At 39.3% G+C, this 18,333-nt stretch overlaps 1 protein-coding gene and 1 long non-coding RNA gene across 2 annotated transcripts in view; one reads left to right on the top strand and one right to left on the bottom strand.

The window, feature by feature from the left end:
- Positions 1-18,333, top strand: part of LOC149216709 (uncharacterized) — a 97,969-nt gene that overhangs the window by 64,533 nt on the left and 15,103 nt on the right. The gene's annotated exons all lie outside the window — the stretch shown is intronic.
- Positions 1,426-1,902, bottom strand: LOC149216710 (sister chromatid cohesion protein PDS5 homolog C-like). The gene has a single exon (XM_089390048.1). It carries the CDS (start codon positions 1,900-1,902, stop codon positions 1,426-1,428), a length of 477 nt encoding a protein of 158 aa, XP_089246174.1.

Genomic DNA, 18,333 nt, shown 5'->3' with positions numbered 1-18,333 from the left:
CCCTGGGCCCACTGATGACATCGACCTGCCCCCTGTGACCTGTCTACCCCCAACTCTGGAAGTCCATCCTAAGTATGTCAGAAGGAAAACCAGAAAAAGGAACATTATAAATCCTACCGCCCCAAGATTGCTTGCCCTCAAGCAATCCAAACCCGTGGACCATTTTGGTGGCCCAACGCAACTGAGACCCAATGCCTGGATCCCAAACGAATCACTAGGTGATGCTCTGCCTCTGTTTCAACCCATCATGAATGGACCCCTCAGTGCCGGATCCCAAACTGATCTCTGACTGTACTTGTCATCAACCAATCCTCTTGGATCCTAATGCCACCATGGCCAATCATCGCCCATGGCTCTGATTGTGCTCTGTCTCCGGTTATAGTTGTTGCTCCATAAAACGAATACCAACTCATCAACTTTCTCCAATCCCGCCTCTGGCATAGGCCAAGGTCAACCCCACTTTGTTGATGCTGGGCTAGTGCTACTGAAATACTGATGAACTGTCGATCCACATCCCATCGCCCACTGAAACATGTAGTAACCCCCTCATCTAAGTGCTCCTGCTGTACTGATACCAATTCATGATCTCCCGCCAATCTAAGGCATGGACTCCGGTGAATTGAACAAGTCTACTATGTTGATTCTGGTCCACGCTCAACTCATGCTTCTCTGCCTCGTTAATCGACAATATCCACTGAGAGAACCCTACCTCTCTTCCTACAATGGGTACAGTGGACAAACTGGGTTGCGTGCCCCGCTTATATACTCCTAGAGAGGGTGGTTGCCCGGAAACATTGTAGCTCTGTTGGCTGCCACCACACCTATCAACACCTCATCAGTGGGTAGGCCCAAAGATGGGTGCACCATCATCTCTAGAAGATCCTCTCTCATCTATTCGAAAGCTCCATACTCCTCTGGTCTACTTGTCACCTGCAAAACTGTCCTGTCAGGTCCCAACGCCTCTTGATGATCAATATCTGCAAACACTACCTCCCTGGTGGCTGCCTGCACATATGCTTGCTCCCCTCCAATGGTTGGCCCCAAGGGTGTCTGCTCATCCTCCTCCATCATGGCCTCAATATGAACCTCCAATTGGCCCTCCCCAACAGGCTCATCGTGCATACTGTGCACATCATCCTCCTCATCTGACTCATGCTCCACCATATGCTGCTGACGCTGAACCATCACTGGAGACTCATCATCCTGAATGTATCCCATAGGGTCCACTGGCTGCTCACCATACACACCAAAATATAAATATGGCCTGCTGTCAACAACTCCACATGACTCATGCTCCTTAGAGGCATCCTCAAATGAACCCATGGACTCGTCCAAAGAAGAATCCTCACCCCGAGAGTCAGAAGGAATCTCCTCGTGCTCTACCTCTGTCATCTCCTCAGTGTCACTTAGGCATGAGTTATCAGGTCACCATGGACCCTTGCAAATGAAGCAGAGACCCTTCCTCCTTAGCTCATTCTTGCTGCATGATCCACCAAACCTGAGCAACTCCTCCCTAGTCAATTGTCTCTTGAGCAACCCAATATTTTGCTCAACCAACCTTTTAGCTAGTTTGTAAGCAACAGGTGAAACCAACTGTTCTCTTCTCCAAATGGTCAACAATGTAGCCCGCAACTCCTTGCAAATCGCATCACGATCTCCCATAACTGTAGACAAAATGGACAACATGTTTGCTTTGACCGTGTCAGGGTGATGTTTTTTAATCTTAAAGAAACATTGGAACATTTGATGGATCAAGTCATCACACCCCAAATCAAGCATAATGTCATAAGTTCTAACTAGGGCCATGGCTTTTAGAATCTCAAGCTTCTTCTCAAAAGTAGGACCCTCACTGTTATCCAAATCTCGAAAGGTCTCTACTATCAGTCCGCAGACTCTCCTCATTACGTCATAATTGTAAGGAGGTATAGATGTTGTCAACCTCATAATGTTACTGAGATAGGATGCAATTGGAAGTCTAACCCCTTCACAAGGTTCCTCCAAGAACTTGTGTTGTATGAGAGCAAGCATGATGGGTTTTAAAGCCCAACTTAGCTTCTTCCCCTCCGACTGACTCACCTTGGAAAGGAGTGAGTCTAGTTCATCCAATTTGAAAAGGGCTTTCACTATGACCCTCGTGTGTTTAAAATCACTCCCAAGTGCAAAGATTTTGTGTTCTGTTTCAAGCTTCTTATGCAAATCTCTTGGCTACTCATGGTTAAAAATGACATGGATCTCTTTTGAGAAAGGTCTGCTGGCCAGTTTTGTTTTCAGATCTATATTGCAACCCATTGAGGGACTGTTGTGTTCGTGCATGAGATGTTTTAAATACTCCATTATTACAAGGCTCGTACAAGATGGCTATAGTAATTCAAGATTGGACACTAACAAGATAAGGGTCCCCTGTACATGATGTTTATACTCAATCCTAGTTCTGCGTGTACATTTCTTCAAACTGACACTTACAAGACTTGACTAACAGTGTGACAAAATTACACAATAATATGATCAACTGAGTTAGACCTTTCACATGGCATCAAAACTATGTTCTGACTCAATCCATCAACAAACTCAGTAATCCCTTAGCCAGGATTTAAAATATGGCAAAATGTAGTTGCAAAGTCTGACACTATTTGCGCATAAATTTTAGTAGTCGGACTCTCAATAATGAACCCTTACTGATTCAAAGCTCTCATATAGTTACAAGACTTAGTTTATGATGGTTATGGTTGTGACTTTAATGTCCTAAAATAGTTTGAGGACATGTTTCCTTCATACAGTAAATAAGACTAATGAGTTTCAGAGGACACAATAGAATTTTATGAATGAAATATTAAAAGTTGAACCTGCCTTGGCGAAATCTTCCTTTCACAATCTTGCTTCATTGCCATCCTCTCTGTATCTGCGGTCAACCTTTGGCAATTTTCTGTTCTTCAGGGTGCATATCATTACTCTAGCTCGATTAAACTCAGTCACAATCTTTTCAGCCCAAACACAGTCTCTGTCATGCGCATAGATCATGCTCAACACGCTCTGAATACTTTGGTGTAACTTCTCGGACATGCGAATTTGTAAGCATCCAAAACTCCATGAGCTTAATCGACGTCTGCAAGTACAGCTGCTGAGATTTTGGTCCTAGCTTGAGTTGGAGCTCGTCCCTTTCTTTTTGGCAGTGTCCTTCAGATTGCGATGACTGTAAAATAATTTGATCCTCGACTATTCTGTGACCCGTCCTTTTCCAATTTTGACAACACACCCTTCACCATATATATTGAACCATACAATATATGCACTGTGCAGATGTGTTCAACTTCATAAATTCGACATTCAAGGTTTAATGAAGTCAACCTCTGAAAAGTTGGGTGCCACGATTGATCCAATCTCCAACTCGGATATTTTTTTATTAGCCGGTCCCAACTACAAATTGTGATGCTGACTGTGCGATGCGGCCCACAAGAAAATATTAATTCTCTGTCTTTTAAATTCCACCCAACACTTCCTAATCCTCATCCAGGTCCTGAGCCAAATGTTCATGTCGGTCCCAGGTAGTGAATCGACCGATTGAGCACTTTCTAAACTCCTAACACTAGATTAGTCAACGTATTACTTTGACCCCTTTTATTTGTATTTTGATCCACCTCTGTCTCTGCTTTAACAAATGTGGCTAAGCTAATTTGACTACTAGATTGGTCGCTTAGAAATTTGTTGCGTCCATTCACTAGAGGAATTTAACAACCGTTGAGTTAATATAAGTCTGCAAAATCTAATTTGGTACGCCGAAACTCCACGATGCTCACTGTTTGACTTAAGGCTTGGCTCGATTGATTTCGCCCATCCCCTCAGTGACCCAAATCACTAAATATATTATGTGACTGTGACAACAAATGGTGGTCTAGTAATGCGACAATGTGACGGTTCACGTTGACAACAAACGTGAATTCGCTTCCCCACCAATTCTTCGTTATAGTCCCCAACGCGCAGGTGTGACCAAACACTTTCCACAACATGGATTTTCATGATCACTGAACGGTATAATGGCCCCCACAAATTCATTTCATGCATCGATTATCAAACCCAAAAAAGGTTATGTTGACTCAGCGGACGGTGGCAACAGGGATCTGTATTCAAGAGTTAATTCATGTCCCCATGCGCACTTCCATTCAAGTCATCTGCAAGCTATTACAACGCTTTATGCACACTCACTAGATAACACGTTCTCTACGAGTCGCCCGAAGTAACACTATTAATTTGACTTCTGTCCCTTGCGACTGCTGCAATAATCTAATTGACGTAGTTCTCGTGCACCAAATTAGAATCGATTCAATGCCCTGTTTCTTCTACATGCGACGTTCCAGTGAATGGGTTTGCAAACTATAAAATTGGTCGCCAATTCACCAAAGAAAAGAAAAAACCCTCAAGCTGGTGGGAACACTAGCTCTGATACGACTGTAATGTTCGAAACAGGGTATTTTGCTGAATTTGCAGAAATTTACTCAACCCAAAATTTCACTGTAAAATCAACATTCTATTAACAAAAGATTTCCATGTAAAATAAAACAAATAGAGCACTGTAATCCAATAACACAATGAACAAGAAATTTCTCAGCCTTTATTATAATGGATAAACTAGGGTTACATGCATATACAACCAAAATAACTGAGATGAAGAGCTGGGCTCCAAGATAATTTACTGCACTACAACGACCTCCAAAACTGAACTGAAATCAATCACTGCACCTCTGAATTTTGGTTGAATCCACCAAGGAGATGAGGTGGGTTTCCGTCCACTCTCATTGAAATGACCAGAGGGTTTCGGTCCTAGGGCTATCAATGAATTAGAGAACCAGGTTCTCAACTTCTCATACAACAAGAAATATCAAATCCAAGATGTATTCCAATGGCCTCCTCCTCCTCTTTTACAGATCTGATGGGCCCCTCTAGAACCTCCTATTTTACTATTATTTTAATCATGGAGCACTTTTCCCTCTTTTATTTTAATTAAAATATTCTTTTTAATGCGGAAAAAGGGTAAATTGGCCACCATGTTTCCTCTGGTCACTAAAACTCACATCTAACCATCTTATCATGTAGATCTTCTCATCTTGGTTCTAACGAGCTATTACACTAAGGTGTTTTGTCAAGTATTCCTCCCGGAATGCCACCTTAAGCGTAATTACTTGCGTCAAGCCCAATAATAACTTTGTTTTCTAAAAGTTGTCGGAATGTGCCGGAACGAAAAACAAACTGTGTGGATGATGGAATATACCAAGTGAATGCCATCAAACCTCGTAGAAACTCCTCAAAGCCCCTCCAAAAGCCCCTGGGCCCGTTGATGACATAACCTGCCCTTATGACCTGTTTGTCCCCAACTTTGAAAGTCCATTCTAACCATGTCATAGGGAACACCATAAAAAGGAACTTTACACTCCATTGTCATCACAATGGCCTCTCCCCAACTATTTAGTGGTGGATATTATCTATAAGGGAGGCTTCCCTAAAAAGATCACCAACAAGATATTCAACGAAGGAGGGCCCAAGGGTGATATAAGGTTTGATGAATGAAGGGAAAGGTGTCAACAAAACCTTGGAAAGGCTGAAATAAGAGTTGCAGAAGTTCAAGTACACTTTCCTAAGGCCTTTATGATTTAGAAGAAAACTATTATAAGATAGGGACTTTATGATATGCAGATTTAGGGCATACAATGGCATATAATAACTTGAGAAATAGCTTATAAAGGATAATATCAACAAAAGGACAAAGGCTATCGAAGAGGAAATTAAGTGTTGGGTAAACAATGAAGTTTTCATCACCGAAAATGCATATGTAGCAATAATTTTCTAGTTGTTGGCCCTAATTTTGGGGTGAAAATATGCAATTAACCTCTCCAATCTAAGAGGAAAACCCACAAGAATTCTTCTTCTTATAGAATCTTCAATTGACGAATTCCAAGACCTAGACCCTTGTCCAAAAACCCCTCCAAGACCGAGTCAAAGATTCTTCTTGATGAACATCTTTTCCTTCAAGTCAACTTTGGTCAAACTAGATTCACTTCTTCAGATTTCAGCCCTAGTTCAGAACTTTGACTGGTTGTTGTAGACCTACAATTTCGGCTTCTTTTGCAGAAACCCTAGGTCATACGTGTGGCTTGTACAAATTTTCCTCCTTTTTTCTTCTTTTGATCAGAGTTCCTTTCCTTGACAATTCGGCTTGCTAGAGAGACCTTTGACCCAAAACTTCGGCTCTCTTGGAGTGACTGCAATTCGTATGTTCCGTTGTAAGGTGATTCCCTTACCTTCGCACATGTGGAGGAATTTAGCCCAAAAACAGATCTAGAATGCTCTGCTCTTCCTTTTTCTTCCTTCACTAGGTGTTAGGCTTCTTTTCTGTCTTGATCAAACTCCTCTTTATGCTTGAGTGAGTGCTCCTTGAATGAGGTCGAGTCTCCCTTCATATAGACTTTCTTGAGCCCTTAAATAGGTTGACTTGCTTGTTAGCACTTGATGAGGTTTTTGAGGGACTTTTGACTATATGTTGACTCAAATAAAATTTCTTTACAATATGTAACATGCCCAAGAAGGGTCTTTCATACATGACAATGACTTCCTTGACATGTAGACTCAATGACAAGCCCTAGAAGCTCACAATGGGAGATCTCCCTAAAATATAAATTTCCTTGAGCATGAAATCCATGCCTCAAGAGAAACAATAATAAATTATTTTTCTCATTTCATCAAATACATAAAATCATGATTACGTATGTCATTATGAAGACCGAACCTAGTTACATATTTCAACAAGAAGATGAAGTGCTCCTTTGACTCAATCTCTCAGAGATGACATATCTAAATGCAACAATAGAAGAAAAGCACTTATCTGAGATGACATAGTTGGCATATCTTATTTGAATAGTCTATCTAGTGGTATGTCTCAATCCCCTTGTTATGGCTTCTTTGCACATCTTTGGAGGCGTGGGGACCCTTTAAAACAATTTTTCGGGTCACTTCACATGAGCACCCATGGTTTTGGTCACTTGGTTATGAGACTGCACATGGTTGTGGATTATCTTAGTCTTATTCTGCATTCACCATATGCTACGGTGATTTTTTATATTATTTATTGGTGGGGATGTGTTGGTGCATGTGCTTCTAACCATTTTGGTACACTTCCCTAGGGTGCACTTAACTTGGTGTTTATTGTATTATTTATTGAGGATAGGTTCTAACCACTTTGCACACCTCTCTTTTGATTATTTTATATTATTTGGAATTGAATGCTTCCACTTGAATTTGAGCAAAACCTTCAAGGAGATCAGTAAAAAATTGAATTGAAAAACTAGGTTTCTTCCTTTCCCTCTAACAATATTTAAACTTATGGTCGACGTCATCATCTTGAATCCAATTGGTTCTTTTAAAGTTAGTACATTTTTGTTTTGAGGCTTGATTTTGACCTCAAAATTCCCTAAATGACTCATCCTGTCTTCTAGTAGTCAGCTCCTTTATTTGGACCTATTGCACATAATTCCATGTATTTTTATTCAAGGCATGTTCTTTGAGCCTTCGATAAAGTGCTCTAGCCACATATTGAATATTTGGTATCTTTGGTACCGATGTAGGTGCATGTAACTCTCTTGACTCATTCTTCTAGGGTGCACATCTCATTGAGTTGGTTTGGCACATATATCAAGATCTAATTACTATAGCTGCATAGCACAAAATTTGAGGTTGGAGAAAGAGCCTTAACAACTTTTTCTATTTTAGGCATGTATTTGGCATCTCATGGTGGCTAGATACCTCATCGACGAAACTGGTCCTTTCAAGGCACACTTATTTATGAAGGCATAACCACCATTGGGCACATATTCCTAGGTTGGACCTCCTCAAGGATTATTTTGTCATTATCTATGGTGCACCACTTGCTTGGAATATTTTATATTATTTGGTGGTTGAGATCCCTTCTTGAGGAGTGCCTATTACCAACAAAAATGGGTAACCCCATATGAGAAAACTTTTCTCCTACATTTGACAGCCAGTTGGATAGTCAACAACCCTTGACAACTGTTATTTGGCGATGATTTGCCATGTACTTCTGCCATTTGCAATATCCGCATGCCTCTCACCATTCAACTTTACCAGTTAGATTAAGGTGAGATATTATTCAAAAGGTACCTTGATCATTTTGCAATTGGGTGCTTATATTTTTTTTGTTTTGGGCATTTAGTATGGATAAAGTGGTGATCTAGAAGATTCATTGATCTTGATTGCAAATCTGTTCTCTCACCCTACCATGAGGGTTAATCTTTAATCCTAATCCAGTGGGACCTCCCTTAAGGCCTTAGGGTTATAAGTGGGGCACGACTTGAGAATCCCATATTGAGATAGTGTGTTCATTATCCCTTGTACCATACTTAACACTTTCCATCACACATTACAAGCCCAATATACCACCCCCATTCTTTGCGTCTTATCTTGTCATTGGTTCTTTGGGATTTGGCACCGACATGTTCACATGCCTCAAGTAGGGTCGTAAAACTATTGCCCTGTAGGTTGATGCAACTAAAATAATGAAAATGCATATCATGGCCACAACAAAAGAAAAAAAAAAAGAAAATCAAAATGTAAAGGATGGCCAGGGACATAAATTAGTGCATGTGAGAAAGCCTAGAATGAGCTCTGCCCTTCTCATTGGGCCATCACTCGGTTCTTGAGTACATGATTCTCCTTCACATCAAAAGGAACCCTTTTATGTAGCAACCATAATGAACGCTGAATTGCCTCATATTAAGGGGTAATAAAAATGCTGCATCATAAAGAGCAAGCTCTAACCCTTGATCTATATGTGGTAATATATCTAGAAGAAGTAAAAGGTGCACAGAAGGGGTGGAAATAACAGTTCGAGTAGGGTAGATCATGCCTCCATGATTGCTCCCTCCTTTTCATTCATACACTCAGCATATGGATTCCCCATCAGTTGGTCCCCTTGATAGTGGCACTTGGTTATGAAGCATTTCCCCTCCATTTCCATACATTCACACTAACACCTATTGATTGATGGGTTGACCTTGGAGTTGTCATTTCCCCTTGAGGACTAGAAGCACCTAATAGGGTTGACCATTAGCCACCTCTATCAAGGTAGGGAACACCTTTACGGGGGTTGGTATAGTTAGACATCAAAAGGTGATATCAGAGTCCATGTTGTTTTGTCGGCTGGTCCAGTGTAGCTTAGACCTTGAGAGCACCCACTCCACAAGTACCCAGGGCTTTCAGAGAGATATATGTCTTAGTAGATGCAACGTTGAAAGAGTTGAGCCCCTGACAACATGAGTAGATGTTACATGTCCTAGAGCACCCTTAGGACCAAAGACATTGGTCTACTTTGACCTAACATTGAGGATTCTTCATGTTGACTCCACTGGACCCAATGTGTTGCTAGGATGGCATTGACACAACTTGATGAGAAGGACTTAATTCAGAGCCCAAATGTGGATGATCTCCTATTGAGAGACTTGCAATGGCTTGTTGCAACTGAAGAAGCCTTAACACCGGAGAGAGGAGGCCTCATTTTGGTAGTTGGAGACCCATGGAGACCACATGATGGAATCCAAATTGGACATTGGACCCTAGAGGAGGACTTGTGGTGGATTTCAAGGCATTTCCTCAAATTTTGGATGATTTAGACACTTTGACACTTTTTCCTACCTCATAACACCTTGGCATGGCATTTGGAGCCCTAAAAGAGAATGATTCAACATTATTGGAGGCTATGGCTCATAAATGTGGGCATTTATTGCTTATTTTGTCATTTAGCTAGTGGGTTGGCTTGTAACCCAAGGTATTCTTAAATCAAACTTGATTTAGGCACTTCATTAGGCATAAATTGGTAGAGGTAGACCTCGTAGAAATAGAGTTTACCTCCTTTGTATTCTAATCATCACTTGTGGATCAATTCAACCTCTTTAAGAAATTTTGGCCTAGCTGAAATAAACTTGTTTCTTGTAGAGATGTGGTCTTTTGTGGAGTATTTTCTTATGGAGACTTTATCTTGTTTTGGAGACATCATTTTGAAACAATAAAGGATTGGTTCATCATTTTCTTGTAAGTATTTTATGTATTTGAATATATTTATGGCTTTTGCATAGAATGGATATTGTTAGAGTTTCTATGGGCTGGTTCTTATTGAATATTTTTCTATGAATCTTGGCAATGGTATTGTATACATTACCCTTTAAGATTTGTGTTACGATCCCTTCAGTGATCCTTCATGTTAATCTCTCCTCAAAATTCCCTCATAAAATGATAGCTAGGCTATGAACACTAGGGTTTTTCATCATCTCTTACTCCATTCTAGGGTTAGATTTTTCATAAGTAGATACTTTATCACCCAAGATCAAGCATTGGACTTTCCACATAGGTTATCACACCATAAAGTTCTCTAGAACCTAATTTCTCTCTCTTCCATCAAATTTTTGACCCTTTAAGGCAAGCTGCTAGGCTAGGGTTGTTGAAAAGTGTAACTAGGTTTGATCTTCATAATGACATATGTAATCATGATTTTATGTAATTGATGTAAAGAGGAAAATAAAATTATTTTGTAATGAATCATGGGTTTCATGATCAAGAATTTTATTTTATAGTTAAGGCTCCCATTGTGACCCTTTAGTGTTGGTCATCAGGTCATAGAGTCTAGGTTGTCAATGTCATGTATTGAAGATATGTTATATATTGTAAAAGATAATTTTGATTGTGTAAATAACCCTCCAAGACCTTGTCACAAGCTACTTCTCATGTCGGCCCTTCTAAGAAGATGAATATGTTTCTAGACAAGCATGTCGGCCCATATGCAAGCAGAAGTCGGCTCATTTTGATGGAGAGATCACTATATATAGGGCAGCTCGACCTCACTCAAGAACACAATTCGGTCAAGCAAGAAAGAAAGAGATAGAAGTGTGAAGATCACAAGAAGAAGCTCCATCACCAGGCAAAGAAAGAAGGATCATCACCAAGGTTGTTTTCTGATATGTTTTTGGGTTGTTATACTCCACACGTGCAATGATCTAGGGTTGTTTATTACAGGAAGGACCGAAATACCAAAGTCATATCTGGAGGGAAGATCAAGGAGAAAATCAAGGTTATTCTTAAGCCAAGTTGAAGGAGAAGGAGTCTCCATCTAAATCGAAGGGAACCAAGGTGACATTCTCCCTCACATGCCAAATTTAGGGTTTTTGAAATAGGGTCGAGCGTTGCAGGTCTGAAACAAGTGACCAAAATCTAAAGGAAGCCGAGATAGTGGGAGAGGAAGGAAGTTTGACCGTCGTTGACTCAAGGAAGAACTCAAACTAAGAAGGCTTGTGACTTGGTCTTAGTATTCGTCAATTGGAGTCTGTATAAGAAGAAGAATTCGTTTGGGTTTTCCTCTCAAGTTGCAGAGGTTTTGGCCCTCGCTGATCGCCTACATTTTGTGTCTCATGTCTCTTTATTGTTTATGCTATGATAGTTGTTTGATAAAGAGGAACACTATAATAATCTAAGTAAAGAAAAGATCCTAATATTGAGAAGTAAAAAAGCGTTCACAAGCAGTTATCATTGATAGAGAAATCTCCTAATTCTGATGCCCTAGATTTCTCAACATGGTATTAGAGGTAAGGTGACAAATCAAGGAAAGAGAATCTCATCAAGCGACACACAAGCACTCAAGGATCAAACGTTGAAGGATATCAAAGCAAAAGTCAAGATCTACAAAGAAGTGTCAACACCTTAGATCAAAGAAGTCTACACCAAAAGAAGTCTTGTGATCCTCAAAAGACCACAAAGACCCTAGTCAAATTGAAGAGACCTACAAATCAAAGTATCTTGAAGGCTATTCATCCAAGAGAAGAAAGATCAAGGATGTTGTCATCATCTTCAAAAGGATCTAAGGCAATCTTCCTCTCGTTGAAGCAAGGTCCTTACCATTGAATAAGATCATCCAAGAAGTGTCAAGACATCATAAAAAAGTCATTGATCATCATCAACAAGGACGACACCATCAAAGGATCTAAAGTGATCTCGCTCTTTGTGGAGTTAAGGATCATTCTTGAAAAGAACTATCTTCATCAAGGAGAAGTTCTCTATTATCTATATCATCATCAAATTCAAGGAGGCAACAAGTGGAAGAAGCATATTCACAAGTAAGTATATTTATGTCTACATCTGAATCTGTCAAAATGCCTTTTTGCAAGGAAAGCAACAAATTGATTGGGATTTCAAACTATCTCGCATGGAAGAAGAGGAAAAATCTGAATCTCATTGAAAATGAGGTTATGGAACATGTCAAAGGCTCAATCACCAAACCATCGAAAGAAGATGCTCAAGCACTCGCAAAGTTTATGAAAAGGGAAGTAAGGGCTCAAAGGATTCTTATAGAATCCATCAAGGATCCCCTCATTCCATATGCTTCTAAACTCGACAGTTCAAAAGATATATATGACAAATTGGTAGAGTTGTTTTCTGTAAGCACTGCAGGAGAAGTTACCTCTCTAAGGCAATAACTCTATAAGCTAAAGATATCAAAAGAAGAAGGGACAACCTCATACCTCATGAGGATATCTGAAATAAGGGATCAACTTCAAGATCTGGGTGAAATAATGTCTGACAAGGAGATGACCACTGTAGTACTAAATGCACTACTAGAGGAATGGGGTAACTTTACTTCAAGCATTTATGGGAAGAAAGAAGCTATTGCATTCCAAGATATATGGTCACTATGCAAGATTGAAGAGACCAGGCTGAAGGCAAAAACTGATGTAGGATCAAATGAGCAAAATCAAGCATATGCTATTGTGGCACAGAGAAAAGGAAAGTTTCGAAAATTTGGTCCTCAAAAACGAAGAACATGGCTAAGATTCAATGCTATGGATGTCAAGAATATGGACATTACAAAAGAGATTGTCCTAAGCTAAAAAAGGACAATAACAAAAGAACACTATAATAATCTAAGTAAAGAAAAGATCCTAATCTTAAGAAGTAAAAAGCATTCCCAAGCAGTTATCATTGATAGAGAAATCTCCTAATTCTGATGCCCTAGATTTCTCAACAAGTGTTAGGGCCAAAATTCGACTAGGGTGCATGCATTGACTTGTGAAAGGGTTTCACACATTTTTGGTAACACATTGCCTCAAAAGCAACATTTTCGATGGTACGTTCTTTCATTTTAGGGCTGACCCCACATGTCCTAAGCAATTTTTTCCCTAAGAAAACCTTAATCTATACCTTGGCTTCAACTTAGGGCTCGGTGAAGGCTTGTTGTCCTTAAAATTGAGCACATTCATCTTTCCATGCCTTTTCTTGGCCTTGTATACCTAGGTAAGCCTGTTAACCTTACCTATTAACTAACCCCAGGTTACTTGTGCCCTAGTTAGGCCTTTGGAGGGTACGCTTTGCCTTATCTAAGCTAGTTTGAGCTTTGCCCTTAAGTTGAGTACCTATCTTGAGGCTATCCTTGTCACCTCCAAGCCTTAGACTTGAAATGTTCATTAGGTGACCTATATAGGGAAGCCTCCCTTGTGGTGAAAAGCCACTAAAGAGGAGGAGTTGGTGGTTGTGGTGACAGTGGGCCACACCTCCTAGTGTTGTCACTTGGTCTAGTCCTTGTCTTGTGAGGCCTCCCACAAAACCTGATGGATTTTGAGGCAACAATGTGCTTATTCCTTTGAATAAGAACTATTTAATATTTTATTTTGAGGAAGTTGTTGAAGGGTTACATTGAACAATCCACCAAGGACAAGTGGCACCACCTTCCATGGGCATGAGTGCATTGCTTGAGGATGAAAACATGTGGCACTTTGACTTATGTAGCCTTATTACTGTAGGGCATGTTGGTCTTGAGAGGCCCACTTTTGTAATATTATAATCATTTTTGTACCTTTCCAGTATATTCCTAGGAGAATAAACTAGGTCTCGACTCTGCTAATAGTATTTAATTGTAAGTGGAGATTGAGCCCAAATTTTTATAACGATTTTCTCTCTCCATTTTTATGATTATTGGATTTGGGGATTCCCCACCCTGGTGCTTAGTTGAAGATCTCGAGGCTAATGAAGTTGAGCACTTCCCTTGTGAGGTATAATGTGTTGGGTTCTATGTTGTTGAATACATATGCTAGAAATTGTTTAGATCAAATGTCTATTGAGGTTTGAAATATGGGTAACATCATTTCCTTTTTAAGAAGATTTTCCCTTTATTAAGAAAGTACTAATTGTGGCTTATTACTTCTTTCATGTCTTTGTTGCTTATTGCTGGAAATGTCAATGGATGTCTCATTTCTTCTTTAACAATTGGTTTCCATCTACACTATCTTGTTGGAGAGATACAATTTTGCATATTTTGATTTAATCCTTTGTGTGGGCTTTCGAAAAACATTTTCTACATTAGAAGATAACAAGATAGGAGTATGGTAGCTTGCTTATTTCATCTTCATTCTTTTCTAATCACATAAGGAAACAATCCTCATAGTTATTCTTTCCACTCCACTTACCCAATGGAATTGACACTAGTTTTGGTCCTTCCATCATTGTATTTATAAAATCTTATCAACATTTTGTTTTGCTGTTGTTAACTTGTGCATTTCACCTTGTACTTCACTATATAAGCTTTAGCAATCCTATCTTACGAATACCGCCTCGTGTTGGAGGAGAGCTGGCCTAAAGCAAGGAAAAGTGCTACTATGGTGATAGTGGGTAGCCTTTCTGAGTTTTTCTTGGGTTCTCACTTTGTGGTTGACATTTTTACACTTTCAGTTGGAGTTTGAGTGGTAAGAATGTTAGGACTAGATATATGCTAGAAAGTCTGCACTATGCCAAGTGCCATATTGAAGTACTTGTTGGGAAGTCAAGTTGGAGTTGAATAGGAGGAACAAATAATCAAATTTGGGACTTCAATATGAGTTTAAGGATATCCACTTAGCCTAGATACACCATTTATTCGGGGCATCTTGCTCAAGCATTTTCTGGACCCTAGCTAGTGAAACCATAAGAAAATCATAGTCACCAACTTGTACCTAGGGATCACTCCCAAGCATGACTGGCCACTCCACTAAAGATTCACAAGAAGTTAGCATACACACCAACAAGGCCTCCTTGGCATCTTGACCTACATTACACAAGTGTATGAGACTGTTTGGGCATTTTGTGTCATTTTTTGAGTCATCTTCTTCTGTGATTCAGTGCTGTCTGCTACTCTATTCTGTCAGCCTGGGTGCATATGGTATCATAGTTTCAAAGTAGGAAATGGTGTTGATGTTGGAAGGCACTTTTCCTCAGGTGAAACCTGCGACAAATTCTGAGAGCCTCTTCAACAGTGTGAGTTGCCTTGCTGTTAAGGAGAAGCTGAGGGTGCTGTTTGGTGAGTTGTGATTGTGAATATGCAACTCCCCCAGAACCTTAATGTGCTATGTTCCATCCGCAATACTGATCATGTGACAGGTATAGTGCAGAATCACCAAGTTGCAATTTGTGTAAAGTTTTAGACTGCTTCATAGTACATACAACCAGGACATCACTTTTCAACAGTCCTCTGCATGGATCGAATATATGAGGCTTTATTGGATACTTTCCTCATGTAGTTGTTATATCTGTATAAGGAGGCACACCATGCAACAAAGATTACACATTCTAGAACGCACCATCGTCACATTATATGCTATTCCAAACTTGTAATGCACCACTTAGACTGCATTGGATTTTCTTACACAGTTCTATGATCCTAGAGTGCTACATATCCACTATGAATGCCATAACCAGCCCTTTAATACTACCATAAAAGAGGGACTTCATGGATTCAAGATTGCTCCATTTTTTCTTAATCATTGTCCCATCTTCAACTAGAACCTTCACAATGCATCCAGCCATTGGTGTAACCATTGTTCCTTTCACACAAAATGAATGTATCAAACTTTTCTTTAGTTTGAAAATCCTCTTCATCATGATATTTCATTTGTATATCTCACATGAAATGATGGTGATGGCTGCCATAACAAATATATGTAGACTGTCAAGGATAGATTCATTGTCACCGTTGAAAATGATACCCTGAACTGCAAATATTAGAGCCATTGGGATGGCAACATTATCCACAGAAACAGTGGGTAACAAGTCTGTAGACTAATGTGATCCTCCTAGACAAGTTATTGATTTAAGGGTGTCTCTTGCTATTAACATGAAAATAAGAAACAACTGTGATTAAGACCAAGGCTGCAATGTCAATGTATTCAGAAACAAAACCAAAAAAGTACTTTAGTGGGGAAGACTGACATATAATGCCACACATTACAAGAAAGAACCCTTACAATCACATTGCTTTCACAAGATATTCAATTAGGCTCCAAGAGTGTTCTCATATTAATCCAACCATGATTAAAAATGGAGAGAGCAAATCCTTATATAGACTTAAAATTGTTAACCTGCAGATTTCCCTGCATAACTGGAGGGTTAAGATTAAGTTAAATTCCATCAAGGTAGTTCTATTATAGGGGCATCCACATCTTCACAGTGATTTAAGCTTGTTTTAGAGTCAATTTGACTAGATTTTGATTTTTGAGAAATTGCTATTTTCAGTAGTTTGCTTTTTTCCAGGATCCAGAGATTCGGGGCCTGCATGTCACATATTTTTACATATTATTGGTCATCATGAGCTCATGATGTTGATGGGCCTATTTTGGGAAACATGCAAGCAATTTCACAACATTGCTATTTTTAGTTATCTTCTTTGCATGGCTTCTTGTTTCCAAGAACATATTTGGTTTCCTTCAGAAAGTGTCTAAATGAGACTGTTTTCATTGACACGGTATTTCTATTTTTAGCAGTATCTATTTTTGGATGTATTATATTTGGCAGCAGACACGTGGTTCTTAACTTCATTTTCAGTCTTTCTTGCTTATTAGCATCTAGACTGATTTTTTTGGGCATGTCTACACTCTAGATTTAGTAGTTTCTATTTGTAGCAGGTATAGGGTAGAATGATATAGTTCGGGGATTTGGTGGGTGGAGGATGCTGAGTGAAGTACAAAATTGAGCAGGCAAATATATGTTCTGTTTGTGACATACAACAGCCATTTATCAGTGCCTCAAAATGCTTATATGGTGTACACATGCTCGGTTTGATGATTGCGTCAAGTCCCTAAACCATATCCATGAGTATACTATACTCATTGTGATTAACATGAGTTAATTTGCCCCCTTAGATCCTTTTCAATATTGCGATGTTTTTAATACTTGGGATTAAGGGGTGATTTGGTGCTTTTCGATTTATTTCGACTTTGGGAATATAAAAAAAGGGGTTTAGTGTTTTCCTAGAGAGGCTTGTCATACATGGCTGTTATATCCCTATAGGAATGTGCTTTAGTTGTGTTCATCATAATACATATTATAAGGTATATTAATCGCATATATTCCTTGCTACATCTATAACTAAATTTGTTTCTAGTTGGCAAATGTGCCATGAGGTGTCTCACAATTATATACTTTTTTTTAGCGGTGACCCATCTCAAGTTCATTTGATCTCCTTCCTTAGCCTAAATCACTATGCATGCGGCCTTAGTTCAAGGCAAGGTTTTTGGAGATGTGGCCTAAGTTTTCTTTTGAGTAATTTACCTTGAGTGTCCAGACTCCATTGTGTTGGCTGTAGTGAACTTGTAATAGCAGATTTTCAGTAGTTGGTCATGTAGCCCCTCACGGAGTAGCCTCCAGGTTGAGTATTATATATGAAGCAACAAAAGATTTAGGAAGGACTGCTGTACTGATTTTTTTCAGCAAATTTTGTGGTACATAATCACATGACAATCATAAGTTACAGGAGTTAAGTGCCTTGATTTAGTTTGGCAAGGTTATTTTTTCTACTGAGAATTAAAATCTGCTAAAGAGGACTCCTTATTTGCAGAACTTAATTCAATGACAGACCTCTGTGCAGGAAACCCAACATTATTATAGCAGATTGAAGTCATTCAAGATGGATATATCTAGTTTGGTACCTTTAATACTGAAATGAATTTGAATCAACAGAAAATTATTTACACCTCCCATGTGCTTGCAACAGGAAATTCAGACTGTTGGTGTGTGATGAAAGGAAGTCTTTTAAGTGAATCTTACAAGCAGATCATTCTAATCTAATATGTATGCATGTGCTCTAGCATATGGCAGTCAGGTAGTGCATGAATGATTGAACACTGATTTTGTTGTCCTAGAGAAACTAGAGGTCATAATTGTATGTAAAAAGTTAAGGGGATTTGCCTTGTTTAAGCATAGTATTTACTATTTTCAGCACACCTTATGTCATGCTATTTTTGTCCTTAGGTCAAGCCACGAGCACTG

This window comes from Pinus tabuliformis, chromosome 1_1 (genome assembly GCF_031772625.1).
Source record: "Pinus tabuliformis cultivar Carrire ecotype Pingquan chromosome 1_1, CPIR1, whole genome shotgun sequence".
NCBI lineage: Eukaryota > Viridiplantae > Streptophyta > Pinopsida > Pinales > Pinaceae > Pinus > Pinus tabuliformis.
This window is presented reverse-complemented; position numbering and strand designations above follow the sequence as displayed.

Bases quoted from the DNA above. Each gene is read 5' to 3' on its own strand.
- LOC149216710 (XM_089390048.1), bottom strand. From the start codon at position 1,902: ATGAGGAGAGTCTGCGGACTGATAGTAGAGACCTTTCGAGATTTGGAT.